This window comes from Chamaea fasciata, unplaced genomic scaffold (genome assembly GCF_029207755.1).
Source record: "Chamaea fasciata isolate MVZ Bird 193981 ecotype frontalis unplaced genomic scaffold, bChaFas1.0.hap1 SCAF_1, whole genome shotgun sequence".
NCBI classification, from domain to species: Eukaryota; Metazoa; Chordata; class Aves; order Passeriformes; family Sylviidae; genus Chamaea; species Chamaea fasciata.
Genome location: NW_027094086.1, coordinates 47,963,011 through 47,984,691, shown reverse-complemented (window position 1 = coordinate 47,984,691; position 21,681 = coordinate 47,963,011). Strand labels below are relative to the sequence as shown.

General features: G+C 36.8%; 1 protein-coding gene across 3 annotated transcripts in view; it reads left to right on the top strand.

Annotated features, from left to right (window-relative positions):
• MIB1 (MIB E3 ubiquitin protein ligase 1) overlaps window positions 1-21,681 on the top strand; it is a 77,014-nt gene that overhangs the window by 15,203 nt on the left and 40,130 nt on the right. For all 3 annotated transcript variants that reach the window (XM_066182573.1, XM_066182565.1, XM_066182557.1), the window contains exons 5-12: window positions 5,652-5,718; window positions 6,483-6,687; window positions 8,110-8,293; window positions 8,592-8,736; window positions 9,875-10,008; window positions 11,021-11,128; window positions 15,034-15,231; window positions 17,660-17,811. In XM_066182573.1, coding sequence (XP_066038670.1) covers window positions 5,652-5,718; window positions 6,483-6,687; window positions 8,110-8,293; window positions 8,592-8,736; window positions 9,875-10,008; window positions 11,021-11,128; window positions 15,034-15,231; window positions 17,660-17,811 — 1,193 coding nt within the window. The remainder of the gene's footprint in view (window positions 1-5,651; window positions 5,719-6,482; window positions 6,688-8,109; window positions 8,294-8,591; window positions 8,737-9,874; window positions 10,009-11,020; window positions 11,129-15,033; window positions 15,232-17,659; window positions 17,812-21,681) is intronic.

Here is a 21,681-nt window from a genome sequence, read left to right as displayed (position 1 = left end):
GCTATTGTGTAAAGCTGAGACTGTCAGAAAGTTCACATAAAGTTAGGGCAAACTTGTTTTGGTGCTTGGAAAATTGGTTTAAAAGGTCCATAAGATGTGGAATCAACAATACTCAAGAGTGTGTACCCGTGTAAATACAGCTGGGAAGAGACCCTGACTTGCAAATGGATAACACTTGACTCATGCTAATGGAGCTGATTAAAGAAACACAGCTCGTTATTGTTAGTCAGTGTTCTTGTTTGATAGCTGATAGGCTGCATCTGGTCCTCAAAATTAATCTATCTGGCCTGCCAGCTTTGGAGAGATGAGGTTTGGCTGGTGGGGCAGCAGGTGCTGGCTGAAAATGTGCATTTATTTCTGGTCAGATACTTGGAGGTTTTATTTGTGTTTGTTGTGTTTACATATGAAGTGGCTGAGAAGTGCATCTTTTTTTGTTTGGTTGGTTGGTTGTTGTTTTTTTTTTGTGAAGTCTGACATTTAAATCTGGGAGCTTCTGTTGCCACAGGCCACAAATGACAGAATTGAAATCTGTATTTATGATGCTGTTAGGTCAGATAAAATGTTTGCTGCATCCTTAGTAAGAATGAACTACTGTTGGTTTACATGGTTGGTTGCACTACTCACATTTCTTACCTATATGTATTCAGGGTCCTGAGCCAAACTGAGGTGTTAACCACATAACCTGCTTTAGAAATGTGTTGACATGTCCTTTTGCAATAAAGAGAGGAATTAAAAAGTTAATGGGAAGATTGTGATTTTGCTTTTGGGGCTTGTGTCTGGGTTTTATTTCTTCGAATCACATGAGCTGAGGATGTAAAGCTGGTGACTTCCCTTAGTTTTCAGTGGAAAATAGTTCCATCCACAGGAGTGTCCTAAATCAATTTCATTATTTAGGAATCTGTTTCTTTTAGAATTTCTTAGCTCTGTACCACTTGAGGTTTTTTTGCGGCCATTAGCCTCTCTTTGTTTCTCGTTATGGAAGATTGTGCTTTCATCTGGGTAGCCTCTGAAAGAAGTACCTCTAGTTACCATCCATCATAGTCACAGTGATCTGTAAGCATTCTGTGTCAGTGTACCTTTTTCCACAAATTCCAAATAGTGAGTGCATAAGGGAAGTTGAGATTGCCTACCTCTAGGTGATAGATAATTAATGTACTTCCATCAAATTTTATTTGATTTAACATGAAGTTATTATTTGAAATTGCTCTAGATGATTTTAAGAATTGCTTGTTACCACTTTCTTTTTTTAAATAAAAGCAAGGTAAATGTCTTGGTATACTAGGCACTGTATGTGAGTGTTACAAAAAATACAGAAATACGCCGTCCACTGTAGTTAAAACTGTCAGATCTGTAATGTCAGTCAAATCTTCTGTTCTCTGGTCATTTATCTTGTCACCACAACAATGGAAATAAGGTACTTAGGAAGGAACAACAAGGATATTTTCTTAGTTTAGTGTCCTTCTGTTTCTTCTAGGTGCTGACCATAATTGTTTTAAAACACAGAATCAAGACTTTTTGGCCACCTTTACAGAAGCAGCAGATGTTTTTTAATACATTACCTGTGGTATAAGTTAGATGTCAGTAAGAAAATTAGGTGGTCAGTTGTTTTTGAATCCAGAGAGGAAAGAGATATTTATGTTTACCTTGTGCATTTATTTGCATTTGTCAGCAGACTTTGTTTTGCTTCTTTTTGATGTAGTCACATTTCTCCTGTAGTCTCAACCAAGTTGAGTTTCTCATCTTTGTGTTGTGAAGAAAAATACTTCCATTAAGCAGAAATGTATCTACTGACCATTTTCCAATTTATAGTATTAACTGACAAGGAAGACTGTATTTTCCTCTAGAAAAAAAAGTTACACGTGCAAAGATTTTAGAAGTGCCTATAATAGTGAGGTTACAAACCATTCACTCAGGATTTGCCTGAGGTCTAGTTTCCTCTGTAAGAAACTTATTATTGTTTTTGTGCCTCACACTTCTTTGGCGTTTCAGTCACTTTCTCTACCATCTTCTACTTTCTCCATTTGTTGCTTCACTTTTCCCAGCTTCTTGAAGCTGAGAAGGATTTGAGTTCATGAGATTTGAAATATGGCATTTCTTATAAACCTTTAGCTAAAACTAACGGATTTATCCAGTCTCTTGTTGCCTTAATCTAGTGACAAAGCAGCATGCACTGAACTTTTTCCATTTGCCTCCGGGCTGATTTTCTTGCCGAAAGCTGTTGTGAGTTTAGAGACTTCAAGTGACCTTTACTGTGTGCATTCATTGCTACTTTGAACAACTGCAGCTGTGGCACTATTCCTGCTGGTGTATCTGTAAGATCAGTATTAATTGCTCCCCTGATATTTGCTGCTGATGTTAGATGCTGTATCAGTTCATCTGGATCAAACGTTGCTCTTTTTCTCAGTAACACAGCTAGTTTTCTTTTCAAGTCTGTAGACCCTCCCTCCCTGTTTTTGATGGATGGCATTCCATATTGATTGGAATAACTTAATAGTTCTTTCTGAACTCAGCTGCTCCTGCTGCTTTGTTTTCCTCCTCAAGGTCAGGGATAATGGTGCTTCTACACCATCTGCCAGCACTGCTGACCTTTTTCTACGTTTTCTCATTCTCTGTAGTTCTATGAAGATGATATTGCTGGTGCTTATTTCCATTGGTATAATTGGATCGTGTGTCAAAGTAAAGTGTTACGTTTACTGTATGTCCTGTTTGACTGGGCAAGTCATGATCTCTATGTAATACAGTCACATACTGCTGGAATGCAGATTTTTGGGAAGTTAAAGTGTGGGTGCTAGAAGGCCAAAGTTCTCCAATGTAGGCAAAACCATTACTCACGTGCATTAGGTGTTACTACTGACCTGCAGGCTGTGCTGTGCAATGTCTGATTCCCATGCTTTTCCTTGAGTTCTCATTGACTGCCTGCTTAACTGGGCTTTCTATCTCTAATTGTACACAAATTCTACGAAATGTATAGCTTATTTTTCTGTTTCCTGAAAGAATCCTGCTTGGGGTTTATCAAACAATTACTCCGTCAAGTCATTGTAGAAAAGCTGATTTGTTCATCTCCACCATGTATTTACATTACACCCAGCTTCACAGTTGTTACTTCTTTTTCTGGTGGTGCCACTGTGAATCTAAAACTTGTATTCTAACATCCCTTGTTTTGCAACTTTCCCTTTTACACTTGTACATGTCATCTCCAAACAATCTGCTATTTTGATTGATTTTGAAGTCTCAGGGTGCCTCCTAAATTTTAGAAATCCCGGTGGGGTTCTCTGAAGTGCAAAGCCTGGTGCATCCAGGCTCCATCCATGTGTGTTTTTGCTCCATGTGCACTAGGGGGTCCTCTTGTCATATAGTCCTCAGAGTAGGGTGACCAAGAACTTACCATCATCCCTGATTTTTTTACTTAAATTACTTGAGCATGAGAAAGCTTATTTTCCTTTTCTGAGAAGTGTAACAGCTGAGTGCTAGAAGGAAAATGGTAGTTGCTTACCCAGCTTTTGGGGCACTGAAATACAACTAAGTACAGTTTTGTATCTTAAAACTCGAGAATCTTGTTTAGGTTTTGCTTATATTTTAAGGCATTCACAGGCCTTTATTATGTTGATAGTACTTTTCTCAGTAGAGCTCTTTGCCAAGTTGCCAAAAGTACTCTGCTTATCTAGAATATATAAGTTTGTTTTGTATTACCTCAATGTCTGTCAGTGTCTTACCTTTCTGTGTGTTTTGGGTCCTCCATTAACTTGTTGAAGACTTCTGGGAAAGAAGAAGAAAAGAAACAAACATGTTTCCTCGTTTTTTTGCAATATCAGAACTTGAACAGACTCTTGTTTTATTCTTTAGCAATAGAACATTGACTACATCATGTAAGAGAAAGGAAGACAGTTGTGAAACTGAGGTTGGACACCAAGCTACCACTTAGTATTTCAACCAAGCATATCATTATACTCCAGAAATAAACTGTGTGCAGGGCACAGTACAGGCAGGGCAAAATACAAGTGCAGGTTTCTGAGTTTGTTTTTTTTTCTATAAAATTTAGGATACCGCAACAGGCTTCCTAGTAATGTCAGCTGCAAAATAGTGATTAGCCTTTTAATGAACATTTTGTTTCTTCTGCTAGGTTTTAGCCATCAGTGTGCTCAGTGCATTAACACTTTCTGTAACACAGGCAATCTTTCACCCTGATTTTGCCAGGCAGGGAGAAGAGCTTTTGGACTCTCCTGCACTCTATTCTTAGTGTTCTGAAGAATGTGACAACAGCTCACATGTGCACCCCTCCTTGTCTCCTTCACAGACAGCTGGTTGTTGCCTGACACGGAGGGCTTGTTTTCAGTGGGTGAGACCCAGTGCTCCCGGGCACATTCAGTCTCCCTCGTTCCGGGGAATGAATGAGTTTGCCATCTGGGATGGGCCGCACGGCCCCTTTGTCTGCGGCCAAGCTAAACCCAGCACCTGCCCACCGGGTGGCAGCATCCTGTCACAGGCCTTCTGCTGCCGTGCTGAGCAAGCTCTTTCTCTGCCTCTCAGGGGATTTCAAGAGTGGCTAGAATCTCATTGTTCTCCTCTAGCTGTCTTCATCATTTTTCCAAAGTGGCGACACATTCTTTGTAGATCAGGACATACACTGAAGTTTGTATTGTTTCTGACTGCTTACCAGTTGCCAAGGGTGGTATTGTGTATTGTGCTCGTCAGAGCTTTGGTGGTTTGGAAGAGTTCAGAGTTTTCATTTTAATCCTTTTGCAGGAGGACATTGTGTCAATAAATCTCAGGCATGGGTAAAAGGATTGTTCAAGTTGGGAAAAAAAACGTTCAGTTGTGGTTAATTGTATCATTACCACCACCTGTCCCCTACTTCCTCCCCCATGCCATAGAATATTCTGACATATTTTTGCAGTTTCCGATCTCCATCCAAACTTATTTTGCACACAAAAATGCCCTTTGTTTAGTGAGAATTGTTTCATGAGGAACAATGGCAGATGATAGCTATTTGGAATTAAGCATTACACAGGCAAAAAACATAAAGGAAAGGAGAATTTTAGAAATTCCTCTGGCTTTATGAATAGGATTTAGTTACCATGCCTGAAATTTCTTTTCTCATAATAAGAAACAGTTTTATGAAGGATAAGCTTTAGAACTTTGCTCTTAAAGCGAACATGTTTTGCTCAGTGTAGTGTTTTTGTTGGCTTTTTTGAAGTAATACCCTTCTGCATATTTTTAATAGAAAAGTTTTCATTTTATAGAATCAGAGTGACAAGTTTTCTTGAAGTTAAATATGAATCTGTCAAAAAGTGTTGGGAAGAGTGGGCAGCACTGGCAGGCATTAAATGATGTTTCCTTGCTTGTGTTCACAGAATTCTTTTTTAAAAGGAAAAATAGCTTAACAGAACAATGCTAAGGTGCTTTGTGTTGATTCCTGTCTTTGAACTAAAAATTTCTTGTCCTTTATAGCATCTTATATTTGTAAAGGTTATTAAAGTCTTGAGAATGTCAAGGCTGATGGATTGGAAAGTATTTGGGACTGTGTGCATCATGGGACGTGGTTTTTGTACACATAATTTTCAGCCTTTCTTAATTAAATATTTCAGTTCTAGTTTCACTGACCTGGAGACTCGGTCACTAAGGACTAAAGTTGTCTCAATCTCTCTCCGTAGTCTGACCTGAAATGTGTTCAAGATGCAAAAGGAGGCTCTTTCTACAGAGACCATTGTCCTGTGTTAGGTAAGCTGAGGGTGAAGTAAATGCATGTTGGTTTGTATTAATTGTATTCACTCTGGCTTTCCCTTTCCTTTTTAAATGTCATCCAAAGGGACTGTCCTTATTAGTGAAATGTAAATAGTAGCATTTCTATGCACTAATGGTAAATTGTCATGCTTTTCTAAATTGTATTTGGTATCAGTGTGCCAAGAGGATGGCAAGGGAGCTTTTAAGTGTTCATTAAGTTATAAATTGTGTTGTGTGTCCCGTGCACTGTATTTCTAAAGAGCTAAACATAGCTGTTTATTCTTACAGAACTAGCTTAAACATTAAGAGATCTAATAAATCTTAACTCCTTGCCCAGAAGCACCGTTTTATTGACACCAGAGCTTTTATGTGTCCAGATAGCTTTTAAGATCCCAGTTAGAGCCCATAGTGGAACTTGTCACAAGTATTTAGTATTTGCTAGTGTCACTGCTGTTTGCCTTGAAAACTCAACAAGAAACACACGATTCTGTTGCCAGAGGTTCCAAAACTTTTTTGCCCGTTGGCCACTGCTGTTGCAGAGACATTGGTGTGGAGTCTCCATTACTGGAAGTGTTGAGAACATGTAGGTAGAGACTTGGAACAGGGCTCAATGGGGAACATGGTGGTTGGACTTGAAAATCTCAAAGGTCTTTTCCAACCTGAACAAATCTGTGAGTCTCAGAAATTAACTTCTGTTCTTTAAATTGCTTGGAAAATTAGTATGGTGATGTAAACTTTTTTTTTTCCTTACTCCCTTTCAGGTGAGCAAAATGGTAACAGAAACCCTGGTGGGCTGCAAATAGGTGACCTCGTAAACATTGACCTCGACTTGGAAATTGTGCAGTCTTTGCAGCATGGTCACGGAGGATGGACTGATGGCATGTTTGAAACTTTAACAACAACTGGAACGGTTTGTGGCATCGATGAGGACCATGACATTGTAGTACAATATCCGAGTGGCAACAGGTTTGTTCTATAGCCTTCATTGTTGCTTCTCACTTCCCTTATCTTCAGTGCTTGTGATTACTTGGTGCCAGAAGCTTTCTCTTCTCCTTTTGTGTCTTTTAAGATTTCCTTCTAGATGTGTAATGAGGACTTACCTTTGAGGATGCTTAAGTGGGAAAAGGACTTTTGCTGCCTCTCTCACTTGGTGAAAATTTGAGTCCAAAATAATATATTATGTTCTAAAATGTAGTGTTTGAAGTAGGAACTTCCTTTTTAATTAGAAACTATCTATTCCGTGATTTCAAGGTGATAACAATTCATTTTGGGTTTTCAGGATAATAGTTTGAGAGGACAGGTGACAAACTTGGGGGGAATCTTGTCTAGAGTCACCTTGGCACGATCCGTGTCTAGCCTGTTATTTTTCAAAGGAATGTTAGTTTATGTAAATACAGACCAAGAATAGGAGGTATTGGGGAAACCAAAACCATTCCCTTCAGGCAGTTTAGGTTTGAATTTTGCTTAGCTGCATCCACACTAACAAGACTCAAACCCAGCTGACAGCAGGATTTGAATCTGATATGGCCACATGGTTTTCTGTTCTACTGGTCTCAAGTACTGGGCTTATCTTTAAAAAGTAGTTGGTGAATGGAATATCATTTCAGTTCTCTATAATTGTTCAGTTTGTCCAGAAAGAATTAACAGTATATTGTTCATTCAGGATTTCCTTCAAGATATTGTTTGTTAATATTGCAAAGTAATGCAGTACAAAGCTGTTTTCCCAGATAAAGGGATGCAAGTGGCTTTTCTTCTGGCAGTCACGTCAGCAGAGTCAGTGACAGGAGCTGCTCAGTCTTGTGGTCTCCTCCCTGACTAAACAGCTGAATGCCTGTAAATCAGTAAAATTTATACTACAAATACGATAGTTTGATTGAAAATTGAGGTATGTCTGGGACATCCATTTAATTGAAAAGTATTGTTATTATTTAATGTTGCATGGTTTCACCTGGGGGGAGGGGCCAAAATTTTGTGTTCTTCCCATGTAGTTTCCTGACAGTTCAATGCTTGTGAGACAGCTTGGATCTGCTGCTTTTTCAACTAGTTATTTCCTATCCCTGGAAAAATAAAGTAACTGTATTGCTATTTTCGGGACTTTTACGCTGCTGTCAGCTTGCTTCCCCTTAGGCAGGATATTTCTTAATTGCCTTTACAAATGTATATCTCAGGAGACTATCCTTGAAATTAATTTATGAGCCACAATTAATGAATTAATGAGCCACACGCAAATTTATGGACAAAAAATGGATAACAGCAAATATAGTATCCATAGTATCCAGTCACAGAAAGTTTGTAGGCATACAAGCAGAAACTTACCCAACAGATAATTTTTAAACATATATTTTTCTTTGTGTGTTTAATATCTACTTTAAATGATTCATTGTTTAGGTGGACATTTAATCCAGCTGTTCTCACCAAGGCCAATGTTGTCCGGAGTGGAGATGCTGCTCAAGGTGCAGAAGGAGGCACCTCTCAATTCCAAGTGGGTGACCTTGTTCAAGTGTGTTACGACCTGGAGAGGATCAAGCTTCTCCAGAGGGGTCACGGAGAGTGGGCTGAGGCAATGCTTCCAGTGAGTAGCTGTGTGTTTGCATTCATAGAATGGTAAAGTTTGTGCAGTATTTCTAGTTATTATTGCTAATGTACCTGGAAGCTGCAGGAATCTAAAAGGGATTTTCTTCTAAGTTTTTGTCAAACGCAGTGTAATGCTTGCTTGGGTGTAGCAATGTGCATAGCCTAATGAAACCTATCTAAAGGTGGTAGTGATTGTACTGTTAAACAGTCGATTTCATAAAATTTTTATAGTATTAAAAATAAAATATTTAGAAATGTGGATGTTTTATTTGCATTTGATGTTTGCTTTCATTCAGACTTTAGGTAAAGTTGGTCGGGTTCAGCAGATCTATTCAGACAGTGACTTGAAGGTAGAGGTTTGTGGGACATCTTGGACCTATAATCCAGCAGCTGTCTCGAAGGTGGCATCAGCAGGATCTGCTATAAGTAATGCATCTGGTGGTAAGTTTGAAAAATAACCAGTAATATATGTATGACGAGTAATTGTGTTAATTAAAAAATTGTTCTTAGGTAATAATACATTGTTTCTATGCAATGTTAATAATTGACTTGGAGTTTAGGTAATTGAAGTTTTACTTGAGAAAGATAGAAAAAAAAGCTTGCAGTCAACGTGGAGATGTTGCTATATTGATCAAGTGCTTCTGTTCGGTCACAGTGCCGGTGTGTCTTCGGAGGTCCACTCTTAAGGACTTCAAAAATGGTTGGAAGGGACATCAGATTGAAACAGGGACTAAGGCATGGAGAGATTACCACTGGCAGTAACAAGCAGCCTCCTTGTTTAATAGGTGGTTTAAGATAGTAGGCACAGGTGAGAGATCTGTTGCAGGTGGTTTTCTTTATAACTCAGGATATTTATTTCTTTAAAATTTCCATCTTAAAATTTGGTCAGACATCCTGTGACTAATTACTGAGGAATTTTTTGGTGTCTATGTAATCAACTTCAGTTTTGTTGAACATGCTGTCATTCATATAATAACAAGGCAGAAAGACTGTCCAGTGTGTTTTGTGTTCTGTTGGCAGTTTCAGAGGTCAATTGAAACTAGAATTTTTCCTTTTTTTAGTCGTAGCTAGTTGTTCTTTCCTCTTCACATATTTGCTTTAATGCCAGGAAAACTTTCTACATAGTTTTCTAGATTTTTCCTAAGGAGGCATAGATGCAGTGAGTTTTCTCAATAAAGAATAGAGAACAGTGGCCATAAGACTATCTAAGAGAGTAACACAACTTAGTGTTTCAAATCACAGAAGACAGCCTATACCTGATGGTAGAGTGTTTGTTACAGCAATACATAAGTTCATATTTTTACCTTGTCCCACCCTTTTGTATTTTGTGGAAGAAAAACTATTTTTGGTTAAACAATCTTTGTTCTGAAGTGTCTAATGTGGCAGTCTCTGCTGTCTGAAGGGTGCTAGGGTACAGCCCTTATTTCAAACTCAGTAATTTTACTGCTGCTATTTTATGGTAGTTTGTGTATTACTAAGTACGTGGCCTTAGAAACACAAAAAATGCAGCTGGCTTTTTTTTTCTGTTCTTGTGTAATTAGAATTCTAATCTTAGTTGTTCTTTGGTTAACAATTACAGAGAGATTGTCCCAGCTGTTGAAAAAATTATTTGAAACCCAAGAATCTGGAGATCTCAATGAAGAGTTGGTTAAAGCTGCTGCCAATGGAGATGTTGCTAAAGTGGAAGACTTGCTCAAGAGGCCAGACGTAGATGTGAGTGTTCTGTTTTGGGAGTATTTCTTTTGGGGCCTCTAGTACTAAAGGAAGTGCAGCTGTTCTGAATACTCCTTGCCAGTTGGTAGTGTGTCTTCTTAGAAGTAACATAGCTAGTTCCAGTGTCTCTTCTCCCGTTTGTTGCCTTATGAAATGTGTGGGGGCTGTGTGGACACAGAGTTGTACATACTTTCTTGCTGGACAGTTTTTGTGTTCTTTTGTCTGCCTCAAATTAAGATACTTTTCAACCTCTGGCTGCCAGAGTTGGTGCAGAGAACCAAACGTTCACTGTTACTGAAGGGTCTTCAAATTCTTCTTTTTTTCAAGGGGAATAGAAGGAAGGAGGGTAGATTTTTCAGGATGTTTTTGCTGTTGTGAGTTTGTTTTATTTTATTAACCCATGAGGTATATCATCTAATTGTTCTCTGTCAAATTTCTTTTACCAACTTGTCTAATACTGAAAAGTCTATAAGAAAATGCTTAGTAATTATAGGAGTTCATTTAGGGAACATGTTTTAAAGTTAGTCTTTCTCAGTACAGCAGTCATATTTGCAGTTGAGAGTCTGAACTTCTTGGTTTCTGAGCACTGATTTTTAGCTTAAGATTTTACACAACATGGGTTTCTGTTCAGACTCTCCTTTTGCTGCCATAAATTTGGCAAGGAAGATACATGTACCATAGAGCAGAGGACAGGGATAAATCTGAGACTTGTTCTCAAAAATCTTGCCTTTACAGGAGTCACCCAAAGATGAATGTTTTTAACCCAAGTATTATTAATGTCTTAATGTTTGTTATAAATCCATTTCTTCATCTTTCCTTCAGTCTAGCTAATATAGAAATGAAATAGAGAAGACCTAGGAGATCTGTATATGCTAAGAAGGCATCTTAAAGTTGTTCATTTGATTATATGTTAATGTGTGCTGTTTCTTTAAGTTTTCTGCTGCTAAACAGCCTCAGAGGTGTGTGTGTGTATCTGTGCCTTGAAACTCACCTGCAAGTGTTGACATTCCAGGTGAACGGGCAATGTGCTGGACACACAGCTATGCAAGCTGCAAGCCAGAATGGCCACGTTGACATTTTGAAGTTGCTTCTGAAACAGAATGTGGATGTAGAAGCAGAGGTAACCTAAACATTTCAAAATATGCTTTGTGTGTCCTTAAACTTTGTTACATGCATGACAATTCTACTTGACTTGCCTTCTTCTTCAATGCCAGAGAGAGTGGAAATCTGCTTTTATTGTTGTGATTGTGGACCCAAATTAGACTCTCACTGATGCCTTAAGTGACCCGCTGTCCATCTTGGGTGGAGCCATGGCCAGACTCTTGTACTGCCCAAGGTGTAGCCTTTGGAGGCTTTTTAAAAAGTACCCACTTTATTCCTGTAACACTGTCTAGCCTATGTTGTAGGTAGCCTCTCAAGTCATCACTACTAACAGTATTATAAAGGGTCAATATCTAATCCTTTAACACTTGTTATTAAATGAGATATAACTAACATAATAGAGCTATGTAAGCCAGAATGCTGTGAAGCCCCTTCTTTCTTTCCTTTGGTTTTATTTCAACAGTAGAATGTAATGGGAACTCTGTTTGTGGCATTGAGGGAAAAAGATGTCAGATGCTGCATCTTCAACTTCAGATGCTTGCCATGCTTCTTATATATACAAAGTTCAGTTAGGAGAAATCTTCCAATTTTTAACTAAAACAAGTTTAAGCAGAAAGTAATAGCAGTATCTTTGAGTAGAAACTGCCAACTCTGCCTCCAGTTTTTCAGTGCCTTTTTTTAAACTTCAGTGAAAATGGAAGGATGTCTCTTGTTTAGGTTTTTTAGAATAATTGTTCATGAGAATTACATATCAGCATACTGTGATATTTGCATTTTGAATTGATTTTTACTCAATTATTTACACAGAATGCACTGATATTGAACCATTTCTTGTTTTGTGAGGCACAAGAAGGATCTGTTACATTTGATTTATTAAGAATAAAAACTGAAGCCTAGTGGGATGCTGAGAAATTAATTGTGCACCCAGATGTTTGCATAACAGAAAAATAACTGCAAATGCTTGGGCATCTAGCATTATATTCCATTTGATATACAGAAGTTACAGAACGTTAAAGCATTAATGAGGCAGTGTAATTCTTGGAATTAAAATTATTTTGTATTTACAGATAGACCATTAATTTACAGAGGTTTCATGCTAGATTCTAAAGATGCCTTAGATTGATGCAATACATACTTGCTATGGTCTGATTTCTGTGAGGTAACTCCATGTTAGAAGTGGTGCTTTCACTGCAGTACAAAGTAAATACTGTTAAAATTAGTCTAAACTGTTTCTTGTCTGTACTGTGATATTCAGAGCTACCATGTTAATCAAGTGGTGGACTGAAGGGAGGGTTAGAAGCATTAAAGAGGTAGGTAGAGGTACTACTTAAACTGTTTGGAAACAATACACCTGGTAATCTGCTAGCACTAGAATTGTGAAGAGTTCCACGTTTGTTCAGGCTTCAGGAACACCATCGCACTAGCATAAAAAATTCTCAGGGATTTTACTTGACTTTTAAAGCAGTCTTCACATAATTGTGTTGATTAAGTGAAGATGGTATTCCCACTTGATTATATAATTGCCTTGGTTATTATAATATTAATAATTTTCGTAATATTAGATTAGTAATTATATTTTTCAGGCTTTAAAAATGTAAGCTGTTTTTCAGTATTTATATATCTATATAATGTTTAGAAACATAATTGCTTCTAAAATGCAAAGATTCAGCAGAGCCATCCCATTAAGCAGAGTGCAAAAATGTAGTCCATTTACTTCACTGTTGTGGTCGGAGGCATGGAAGCAATGGATAAAAATCCTTACTTCCCTTGCTTTATAGCTAAGTGAGATATTTTTACACTTACAGTCATTACTGCAGAGTATATACGTTCCTGATGACATTTGCTGGGAAAATCCTCATTGTTGTCGCCTGTGTTTTTCCATGATGACTTAATGTAGACTACAAGTGGCCTCTGTTTAGTCAGAGAACAGTTGGTTATTGACATAGCTCAAAAACCTGATGTAGATAATGCATAGTAAAAATATCTAACCTTCTAGGCTGCAGACATTAATGGTTGTCAGTTATTATATTAACAGTACTGATAAAATTATACTGTTGGAATGTATGGAGATGTAGTGCTTTTAATATTTGGATTTATATCTCAATGTAAGTCTTAAGGACAGATGATTTACTAGTTGCTAGCTTTTCTAGATGGTTTATTGCTGTTGGGTAGGATTTAGTTCCAAAGATGATTTGTTTTGATGCTGAGCTAAAAAAAGGCCTGCATGATCTTGGACCTCTGCTCATTAAAGTAGGAATTGTATACATTAAGACTTTATAAAATCAGGCAGTTGTGTCTCAGAATTGAAATGTGGTAAAACTAAAACATTCAGTAATTATATGGGGTTTCATCCATAAGTATCTCAGTGTACTTTTCAGATTGCAAATATGAAAAGACAAGTTACCATGCCTCTGTGAAACCAAGTGCTCTGTAAATACAAGGCTTATGGCAGTTTAGGACTACTGGCACACTCCAGATAAGGTTTGCCTCATAATGATCCTTATAACCAGATGAAAAATATAGAGAAGGTCCACTTTCTGATCCTTTCCCCTTCCAAATGGGCTGGCTTTGGCTTCTTTTGACTGTTGGTTCATGTTAGATGAGCCTGAGAAGGAATCCCTTGATCTGGGAGGACAGCTTGGTAGCATGAGTTGGTTTGGAAGGAATAAAAGTATCTTTTCAAAAGCTGTTGAAACTGCTGTTTAGTACCCTGACCCTGTCTTGAAAACCATATCCATATTTTCAAAAAGGTACATTTGATAATTAGATAAATCTTCTTTTGCCATTTAAAATGCTGTAACTAGTTTCATTGTGCAAATACAGTTTATGCTAAGAGCTGTTAATTTTTGCCTTGGTTTAAAATATATTAGAAATGTATTATATATTATAAAAAATACTTTTGAAAGATGTTGCTGAAGAAGCAAATTGATGAGAAACTTAAGCTTACTCAGGGGAGGCAGTGAGCCCCTGATTAGTCATGATTTTATTTTTACAATTTTCAGTGTTTCTCTGTTTTCAAAATTGAATCCTACAAATGCAAGGTTATATTAAACTCTGCACAAATACTCAGCTAGAAATTAGCTTATGGAAGTTATTTCTTCATGTATAACTTCCATTTTACTTCTGTCTTTTTTTTCTGTCATTAATGCTGAAATCACTTGATTGATATCTTAAAATGTTTCATGTTGTACAGTGAACTTCTATGAATGTTAAAATAGCCTAAATTGACAAATTTGACTTTCACATTTTAATTCTCAGTTTGAGTGAAACTGAAGCAAACTGCATCAGAGTTTTAATGCAGTGAGTCATCAACACACAATCAGAACTTCTAGTTAATGTCAGCATCAGTCACAAATTTCCTTTGGAAAAGGCTTATTAAGTGAAAACCAAGACACGTAGTAAATCCTAATAAAATACTAACCTAATTATATGAACAAGGAAATACTCATGTCTTGTCCTATGGTTTGGAATCTGTAACACTTCCCAGGCTACTGGAAGAGTTGTCTTAGGATATTAAGTGTAATACTGTTTGGGTGTTGGATTTTGTTTGTGGGTTTTTTGGTTCTTTTGTTCTGGGTTTTTTCTTGACAGTGGTGGATTTGTAGTAGAAACCCAAATGATGCCATTTGAGTTTGATGAACAAATCACACAAAGATTCAGGACAATAGTTGTATATGCTGTAGAGTGTCATATATTGTAGAACATGTGTATTTATATATGAACTGATTCTTCATTCTCTATTGCTGCAGTTTGAGCAATTATTTAATTAGGTATTTTAATGGTATCGTGGTAGTCTCATTTTTCATGGTAGCCTCATTTTTCTTATTACGTCAAATATGGACAGTTGTTAGTTGAAACAATCTTCTTGTTTAAATGCAAAGGAAATGTGAAATACAGCACGTTAAATGAACATTTCCGCTTCAGGACAAGGATGGAGACAGGGCTGTCCATCATGCAGCCTTCGGTGACGAGGGTGCCGTGATTGAGGTTCTGCACCGGGGCAGTGCAGATTTGAATGCTCGCAACAAGCGCAGGCAGACTCCACTCCATATCGCTGTCAACAAAGGTCATCTGCAAGTTGTCAAGACTTTACTGGACTTTGGCTGCCACCCCAGTCTCCAGGTAAAGTAAATTTTAATGTAGGGTCACTTTTCAGCTGCTGAATTGTATGATTTTGCTGCATGTTGGTGACAGAAAAATTATGGAAAATGGGATTGAAAGGAACAGACATTGTAAAGTTGTCTGTCTCAACCTTTAGCCTACCATGTGATCAACTGTAAGAAAAATGCTATTAAGTCTGTTTGTTTTCTTGACAGCTAGATTGGCGTCTGGTTTATTCTAGACAGTTGATACTAATTGGTATTTTCACAGTCTGTAGTTATTTCTAATTGTTAACTTTCTTGCCTGATTAATTACTCCTGTATCGAACCCACAACTGTGTTCCTTCTGCAAGCTACATTTTAGCAGGCCAACAATACTCTGGAATGTTTTGTTAAAAGAAAACCTTTTATTTTTTTTCCAAACTAGATCTATCATTGATGGAACTATTTAGTCAGATTCACTTTCAAATATTAAGCTTTTTATCTAAAAAGCCTTCATGCATAGGATCTCGAGTACCATAATTTCACAGGGAATTTCATCTGTAATGAGGGTGATGGAAGCAGTAGCGTAAGCGCTGTGTCCTGTTTAGAAGGTAGTATGGAAATGTGCTATCTGATAAGCAGGTATCCACACTGCTGAGTGCAGCTGCATGAACTGCATTATTAATACAAATGAGAATGGGTAAGTTTGAAGAGATTTGTGTCAGAAAAAGCTGTAGTGGCCTGGGCAAATCAGGATATGCAGTAATAAGACATTACCTCCTTGTTTTGCCATGTCGATAATCAGGTTTTTTTTTTGAGCTATATATCCACATAAAAGAAGATGAGCAAAAACTTTTTTGAAATTAGTGAGCTCAGTGATTTGTTTATTTATCTCCTTCTACCTGACTCTTAAGGTATTGTCTTGATCTTGCTGAGGTTGAGCTGTTATGTCCATCCAGATCCTGTTTAGTGTTTGTTGAATAGTAGGTATAATAAGGAGTCTGATGTGCTGAGACCAGTAAAGGGTGACTGTAAGTCACACAGGAACAAATGGGTAGCCAAGGTGGATTTGCCTGAGTTTAAATGACAGAATTTGAAAAAGTCAGTAGAATGGTGCAAGGGTGCTCCATCTGGAAAATATAATGGCTATTGAAAAAAATGAACGTTAGATTCAGCATGTGTGCTGAGGAACTGCAATGTGCAAATGTGAGTAGGTGATTGATTTTGTCAATGAGAGCACAGGGGAGTAAGACTGAGGCATGACTGGAATTTAACTGGCCAGCGCTCTACTACTGTGGCCTCTTCACTGTGTAAACAGAAACATACATTAGTTTGTAAACAGGAAATATCAATTAAACCAAATAAAAGATACATCATTTAGTTCTGGCAAATTGGTTCACACTGGTTTAAGTGTTTCCATATTCTGGCACTTTTTGTTCAGCAGTTTTTGTTTCTCACTGTAAAGATCTGTTTTTGTACTAGTGTATTGCTAAAGTGTTCATTTTCTGTGTTAGTCAGCTTGCAGTTGAGTCAGTGTTGGTGACAAAAGACTTCCTGACTTATATGGTGCAAGAATTTTACTGGAAGCACAAATCTGGAGATTTTGCCTATGTACCTGCAAATAAGCTTAAATGGATGTGTTTTCTTGCTGTTAGTTGAGGGCTTTTCTCTTCAGTCCAGTCATTTGAATCCTTGAATAAGTAATGTACAAAATGCTTCTAGGAATAAGAAGTATTTTTTCCTTTTTTGGGATATTTGAAAAATAAAACGTCAAGCTAAAAGTATAAATTCTTTACCTGTTCAGTTGTGTAGTCAAGTATTACCGTGTACCTTGTGTAATATAATCTTGTATTAGCTGTAACAAGTTAAAAGCATAATATTGCTTTATGACATTGGCTTTTGCTTCATGGAAAATGATATGCTTCAGTTAAAACAACAGATATGCCTACTTTTAGTACCTGGATTGCTTTTTGTTTTGATTTGCCTGTGTTTTAATTTTACACTGTCATTTTGGTATTGTCTTCTACATGGTTAGTTGCTGGCTGAACTTAGCATTTATTACTCAAAATTCCATACCTCCTCCTACCTGACTAGTCTTCCCTCTGTCACATTACTTTTTGTCGCTGTCCTGTTACTCATAAATTGTAATTTGGGCATCAACTCCATCTGAGTGAGAGGCATAGACAAGTCTTTATTTACCCCAGTGTCTTCAGTACTTTGGGATGCAAAGCATAGTTCTGGCAGTAGTGTGACTGTACAATGGTGGAGCTCAGGGTGGGGTTTCCCACTGAAGCATTTGCAAAACTGGAGCAAGATGAGAAGCAACTTGCTCTGAACTCTGCAGTATAACTACACTCAGGTCTGGAAGAGCTGTTCTGTGTTTGTGTAGTCAGTTTTCCTAGTCATACTTCAGCATCTTTTTAATGTGGATGCATGCAAAAATTGATGTAAACTGTTTCTGGTTTTAGGATTCTGAAGGAGACACTCCACTTCACGATGCAATAAGTAAAAAGCGTGATGATATCCTTGCTGTACTCTTAGAAGCTGGAGCAGATGTTACAATCACCAACAACAATGGGTTTAATGCTCTTCACCATGCTGCACTAAGAGGAAACCCTAGGTACAAATTTTTTTTTAAAGATATTTTTTATCATATGTAAAAGGAAAACAAGTGCATGTAAGGGTAGAACTATGGTATTCTTTCAGAAGATCCTTAAATCTGCATGTAGTTGTATTTTTTAAATGTTGATGTTGCTTAGCTATGAATCTTTCTAATGCTTGGAAGCCCTTGCTAGAATGAAGCTAGGAGTCTGCTCATTTTAATGCTGTATTTGGATAACTCCAAATTCCTGAGAAATTTCTTGTCATGGCTGTAACACTTTGCCAGTAAATGTTTGATAATAAGTTAGTAAGATCTTGAAGATGGAATCTTGACATGGGATAAAAATCGTAAATACTGCTGTTTCCCTTCTTGACTATTGGAATTGATAAAGGGATTGGTGTTTTTTAGATATACTTATTTGTCGATAACTACAGTTCTAAAGCACCCTTAGGATTGTTGCATTAGATTGTATTTGTCAGTATATGAACCAGTTATTTATATGTTCATAGAAGTATATCTAGAAGGAATTTTGTATTTCAGCTTTTATGTAGCAGCTCCACTGAAAAAAATTATTCTAAGGCATAGTTTGTTTTATACTAGCTGCATTCTACATGTCTACATTCAATTTTCAGTTAAGATAGTTTTTGAAAACTACTGCAGAGATAGAACTTTAAAGAAAAGTTGTATTGTTGACTCCTTATTATGTTGTGGATAAATGGTATTTTTCAAAGTTGTCATGCTAACAAGACTTCAATAATACTTTATCTTGGGGTAGAATATTCAGTATAGTTTACACAAAAGAAGAAATGTGTGTGTTTGCTTGTTTACTACTAAATTTGGCTTTTCATTTGAGAGAAGTTGGAGAAATAAAGCTGTAAATTTGTATAAATTCCACCCATTATTAATATATGAGATTAAAATTTAGGTTAGTCTCTTAGAACATAGCTATCAAGACTGATAATTAAAAAGTAAAGATAATTATCTATGTTAGTGGAATGGAATAATTTCACAAGGTAAAAGTAGTGGTTGGAAATGTTGATAGGATGAATAAATGTTTAACATTTTCTACAGTACTCATAAAAGGTCTTTAAGAGAACATGTCAAGGATCAAGTGAAGGGAGCTTATTTTTGGCATTCAGAAGACAATTCTTTCAAGTCTGACTTGGTAGCTTCTTCCTTTAAAGTGAATTCTTCCTTACTTTTATAACAGCATTAGCCAGGAGCACTGTTTTCTGTCTCAGTTACTTAGGTAGGGTATTTTTTGTTCGTTTTTTCCTGCAGTATTTTTCCTCAGCTATTGTGGTAGTTGGTTTGTGTGACCATAATCTCATTATGAGATGCAGGGAAAGTGTATGGAGAAAGAAATGTTTTCCATAGATGTGTGCTGGAGATTTTTCTGTGGGTCAATGTTTTAGGAGTGACAGACCATTCCTTTGATGGAGGGATCCAAGTGGTAGTTCAAACTGGGTCAGTTTGATGATTGGTAGAATGTGAGGGATAGGTATAGTGCAATTTTAATGAGAATCCTCCTCCTTTACAAAAGTTCTTATTGGAAGTATTGGAAAACGTTTCCAGTATTTGTGATTTGAATGCTGTGTGGGTTCCCTCCATACAGAGGGTTTCACTTGAATCTAAACCAGATATTTAATATTCTTTTTTGGTTGCATTTCCATCTGAGCACTGCTCAAGCATGCAGAAAAGGAATTTTCTCTCCCATCACAGGAGTAGTAGTTTTATCTAAAATACCTAATGCTCACAGCATTAGATATTTTACCCATCAGCCTGGGAAGAAATGGTTGAAAATGAAAACAAAATAAGTCTATTTTGATTTCTCCCTCCTGGCCAAAAATTGTCGTAATAGTTTCATTCATCTAGGGAGTTGAGTTTTATATTTCTCAAGACTTCAGTGATACTCGTTTGTTTTGTTGCTGATTTTGCAGTTCTGACACTTGCCTGTTTCTGAATGAAACCAAAGGTTTTGTATTTGCCACTTTGTTTTTTAATGTGATATAGAACAATGGCTGTTACTGATCTGTTAAATGTACTAAGTGCAAGCTATTCAAAACACGGTTAAAAATAACCCCCTCATCTTTAGCTTGTTGTTGCTGCTCTGGGTCACAAACAGTACCCACGGTGATAGGTTTTGCTTGAAACCTTACTTAAAGACCTATCTTTCCTCATCTAAGCTTCCCTGTTCCACCTTAACTGGAGGTTTGTGGATTCAGGATGCGGTGCCTTATATTAATACAGTGCACTAAATTCCCCTTTTATTTAAATATATAGATCTATGATATAATTTCTATATTATTTCATAGTAGTTGAGCACGTATTTGTATATGTGTATAAATGTGTATGCATTTGTGTGCATAGCTATAATTCTAAAAATTCAAAATGTGCTATGTATGCAAGAATTAATAAAGTTCACATACATCTTCCGTGTTGAGGATAATAAAGTAAATGCATGTGTTAAGTGCTTGGGCACCACAATAAATAAAGGTGTCTTTCTATAGTATTTTTTTCTAGCTGATGTCAAATAGATATTTGCAATCAATTTCATTTTCAGAGCAAAACCTCTTGTTTCTTGAGTTCTGATTTTTATAAATAATAGAGATAAATGTCCCAAGAAAAAAACCTACAAATTGTACTGAGAATAACATTCCAAAGTTTTTAATTTTTCATATGAAAACAAATCCATTCTATCTTAAATGTTTGAATATTGGATAAATATTATAAGAAAGATGGCGATTTATGTCAAATAGCTTAGATTTTCTCAGCACTTTATCTTCCATGGCAGTTTGGCTGTGTTTTCCTCAAGTCAAGGTACAGTGTGTTTCAGGCAGCATCCTATTCTTAGTAGAATATTTCTTCTTTTCATGTTTTGCCTCTCTTTGTACCTTGTGAATTGGCACAGAAAGAGAACTTCTGGTTTTTGTGCTGATGTATAATGTTGAAATGTAGAATGGATATTATTTTATGCTGTAGGTAGCTTTAAACTTGTGCATGGGAGATAGAGCTAAAAAGAAATTCTAAATTAAGCGTGGGGAAGTTAAACTTTTATTTAATACATGGTTTCTTGTTTGTGATTTTTAACTGAGTCAGTCATATTAAAAGTGCATTTATTTTGGACTTTTTTCAAAGCACTGTGAACCTCAAAGCTTGGCAGACTTTGCCTATTCAGTGTTAATGAGATTTTTTTCAGACAGAAAAAAGGAGAGTAAAATTTGAAAATACTGTACAGATCAGTTATTTTTGCCATGTTATCATTTATCATCTCTTGCTTATGTTTGATCTATTCGCATACCTGTGACTTCAGATTTTTGAGCTGAAGACATGACTGTGAAGTGTAGGCGTATTTTATATCCGTTGCCCCAGTTAGTTTTAGATTTGCATTGTATCTTGTGAAGAGAGCTTTATTCACTCTGCAGCCAGCATCTTAAATAGAGGCTGCTCTTGGAGCTGACCTGACTTCACACATGTGTATGTTTAGTTCTTCAGAGCAATAAATTCTGCTGGACTTTAAATAAAAAAAATAAAGTCTTGGAATAAGATAAAGATGTCATGTATTGCTCTCCAGTAGCAAGAAGTATGTCATCTTTGTGTTCATAAACTGGCAAGCAGGAGATTGTGGTTTAAAATAGAGTCGTGATTTTTTTTCCCTGGTTTTCTTATTATTTAGGAGATCTCCATTTGTTTTTAGATTTGCAGATGGTTTGAACAGGTTGGCAGTGAAATTTCTAACTGTAGCAATTTAATTGAGAGGTGGGGTTTCTCACTTCTGCATAGTGTTAATGAGTGTCTTCAGGAAGTGTCTGCAGGACTCACGGGCTGTGATGTCATGGAGGTCCTCAGAGAGACAAGTTCTAAGGAAATGAGTGTGGTAGGATTATT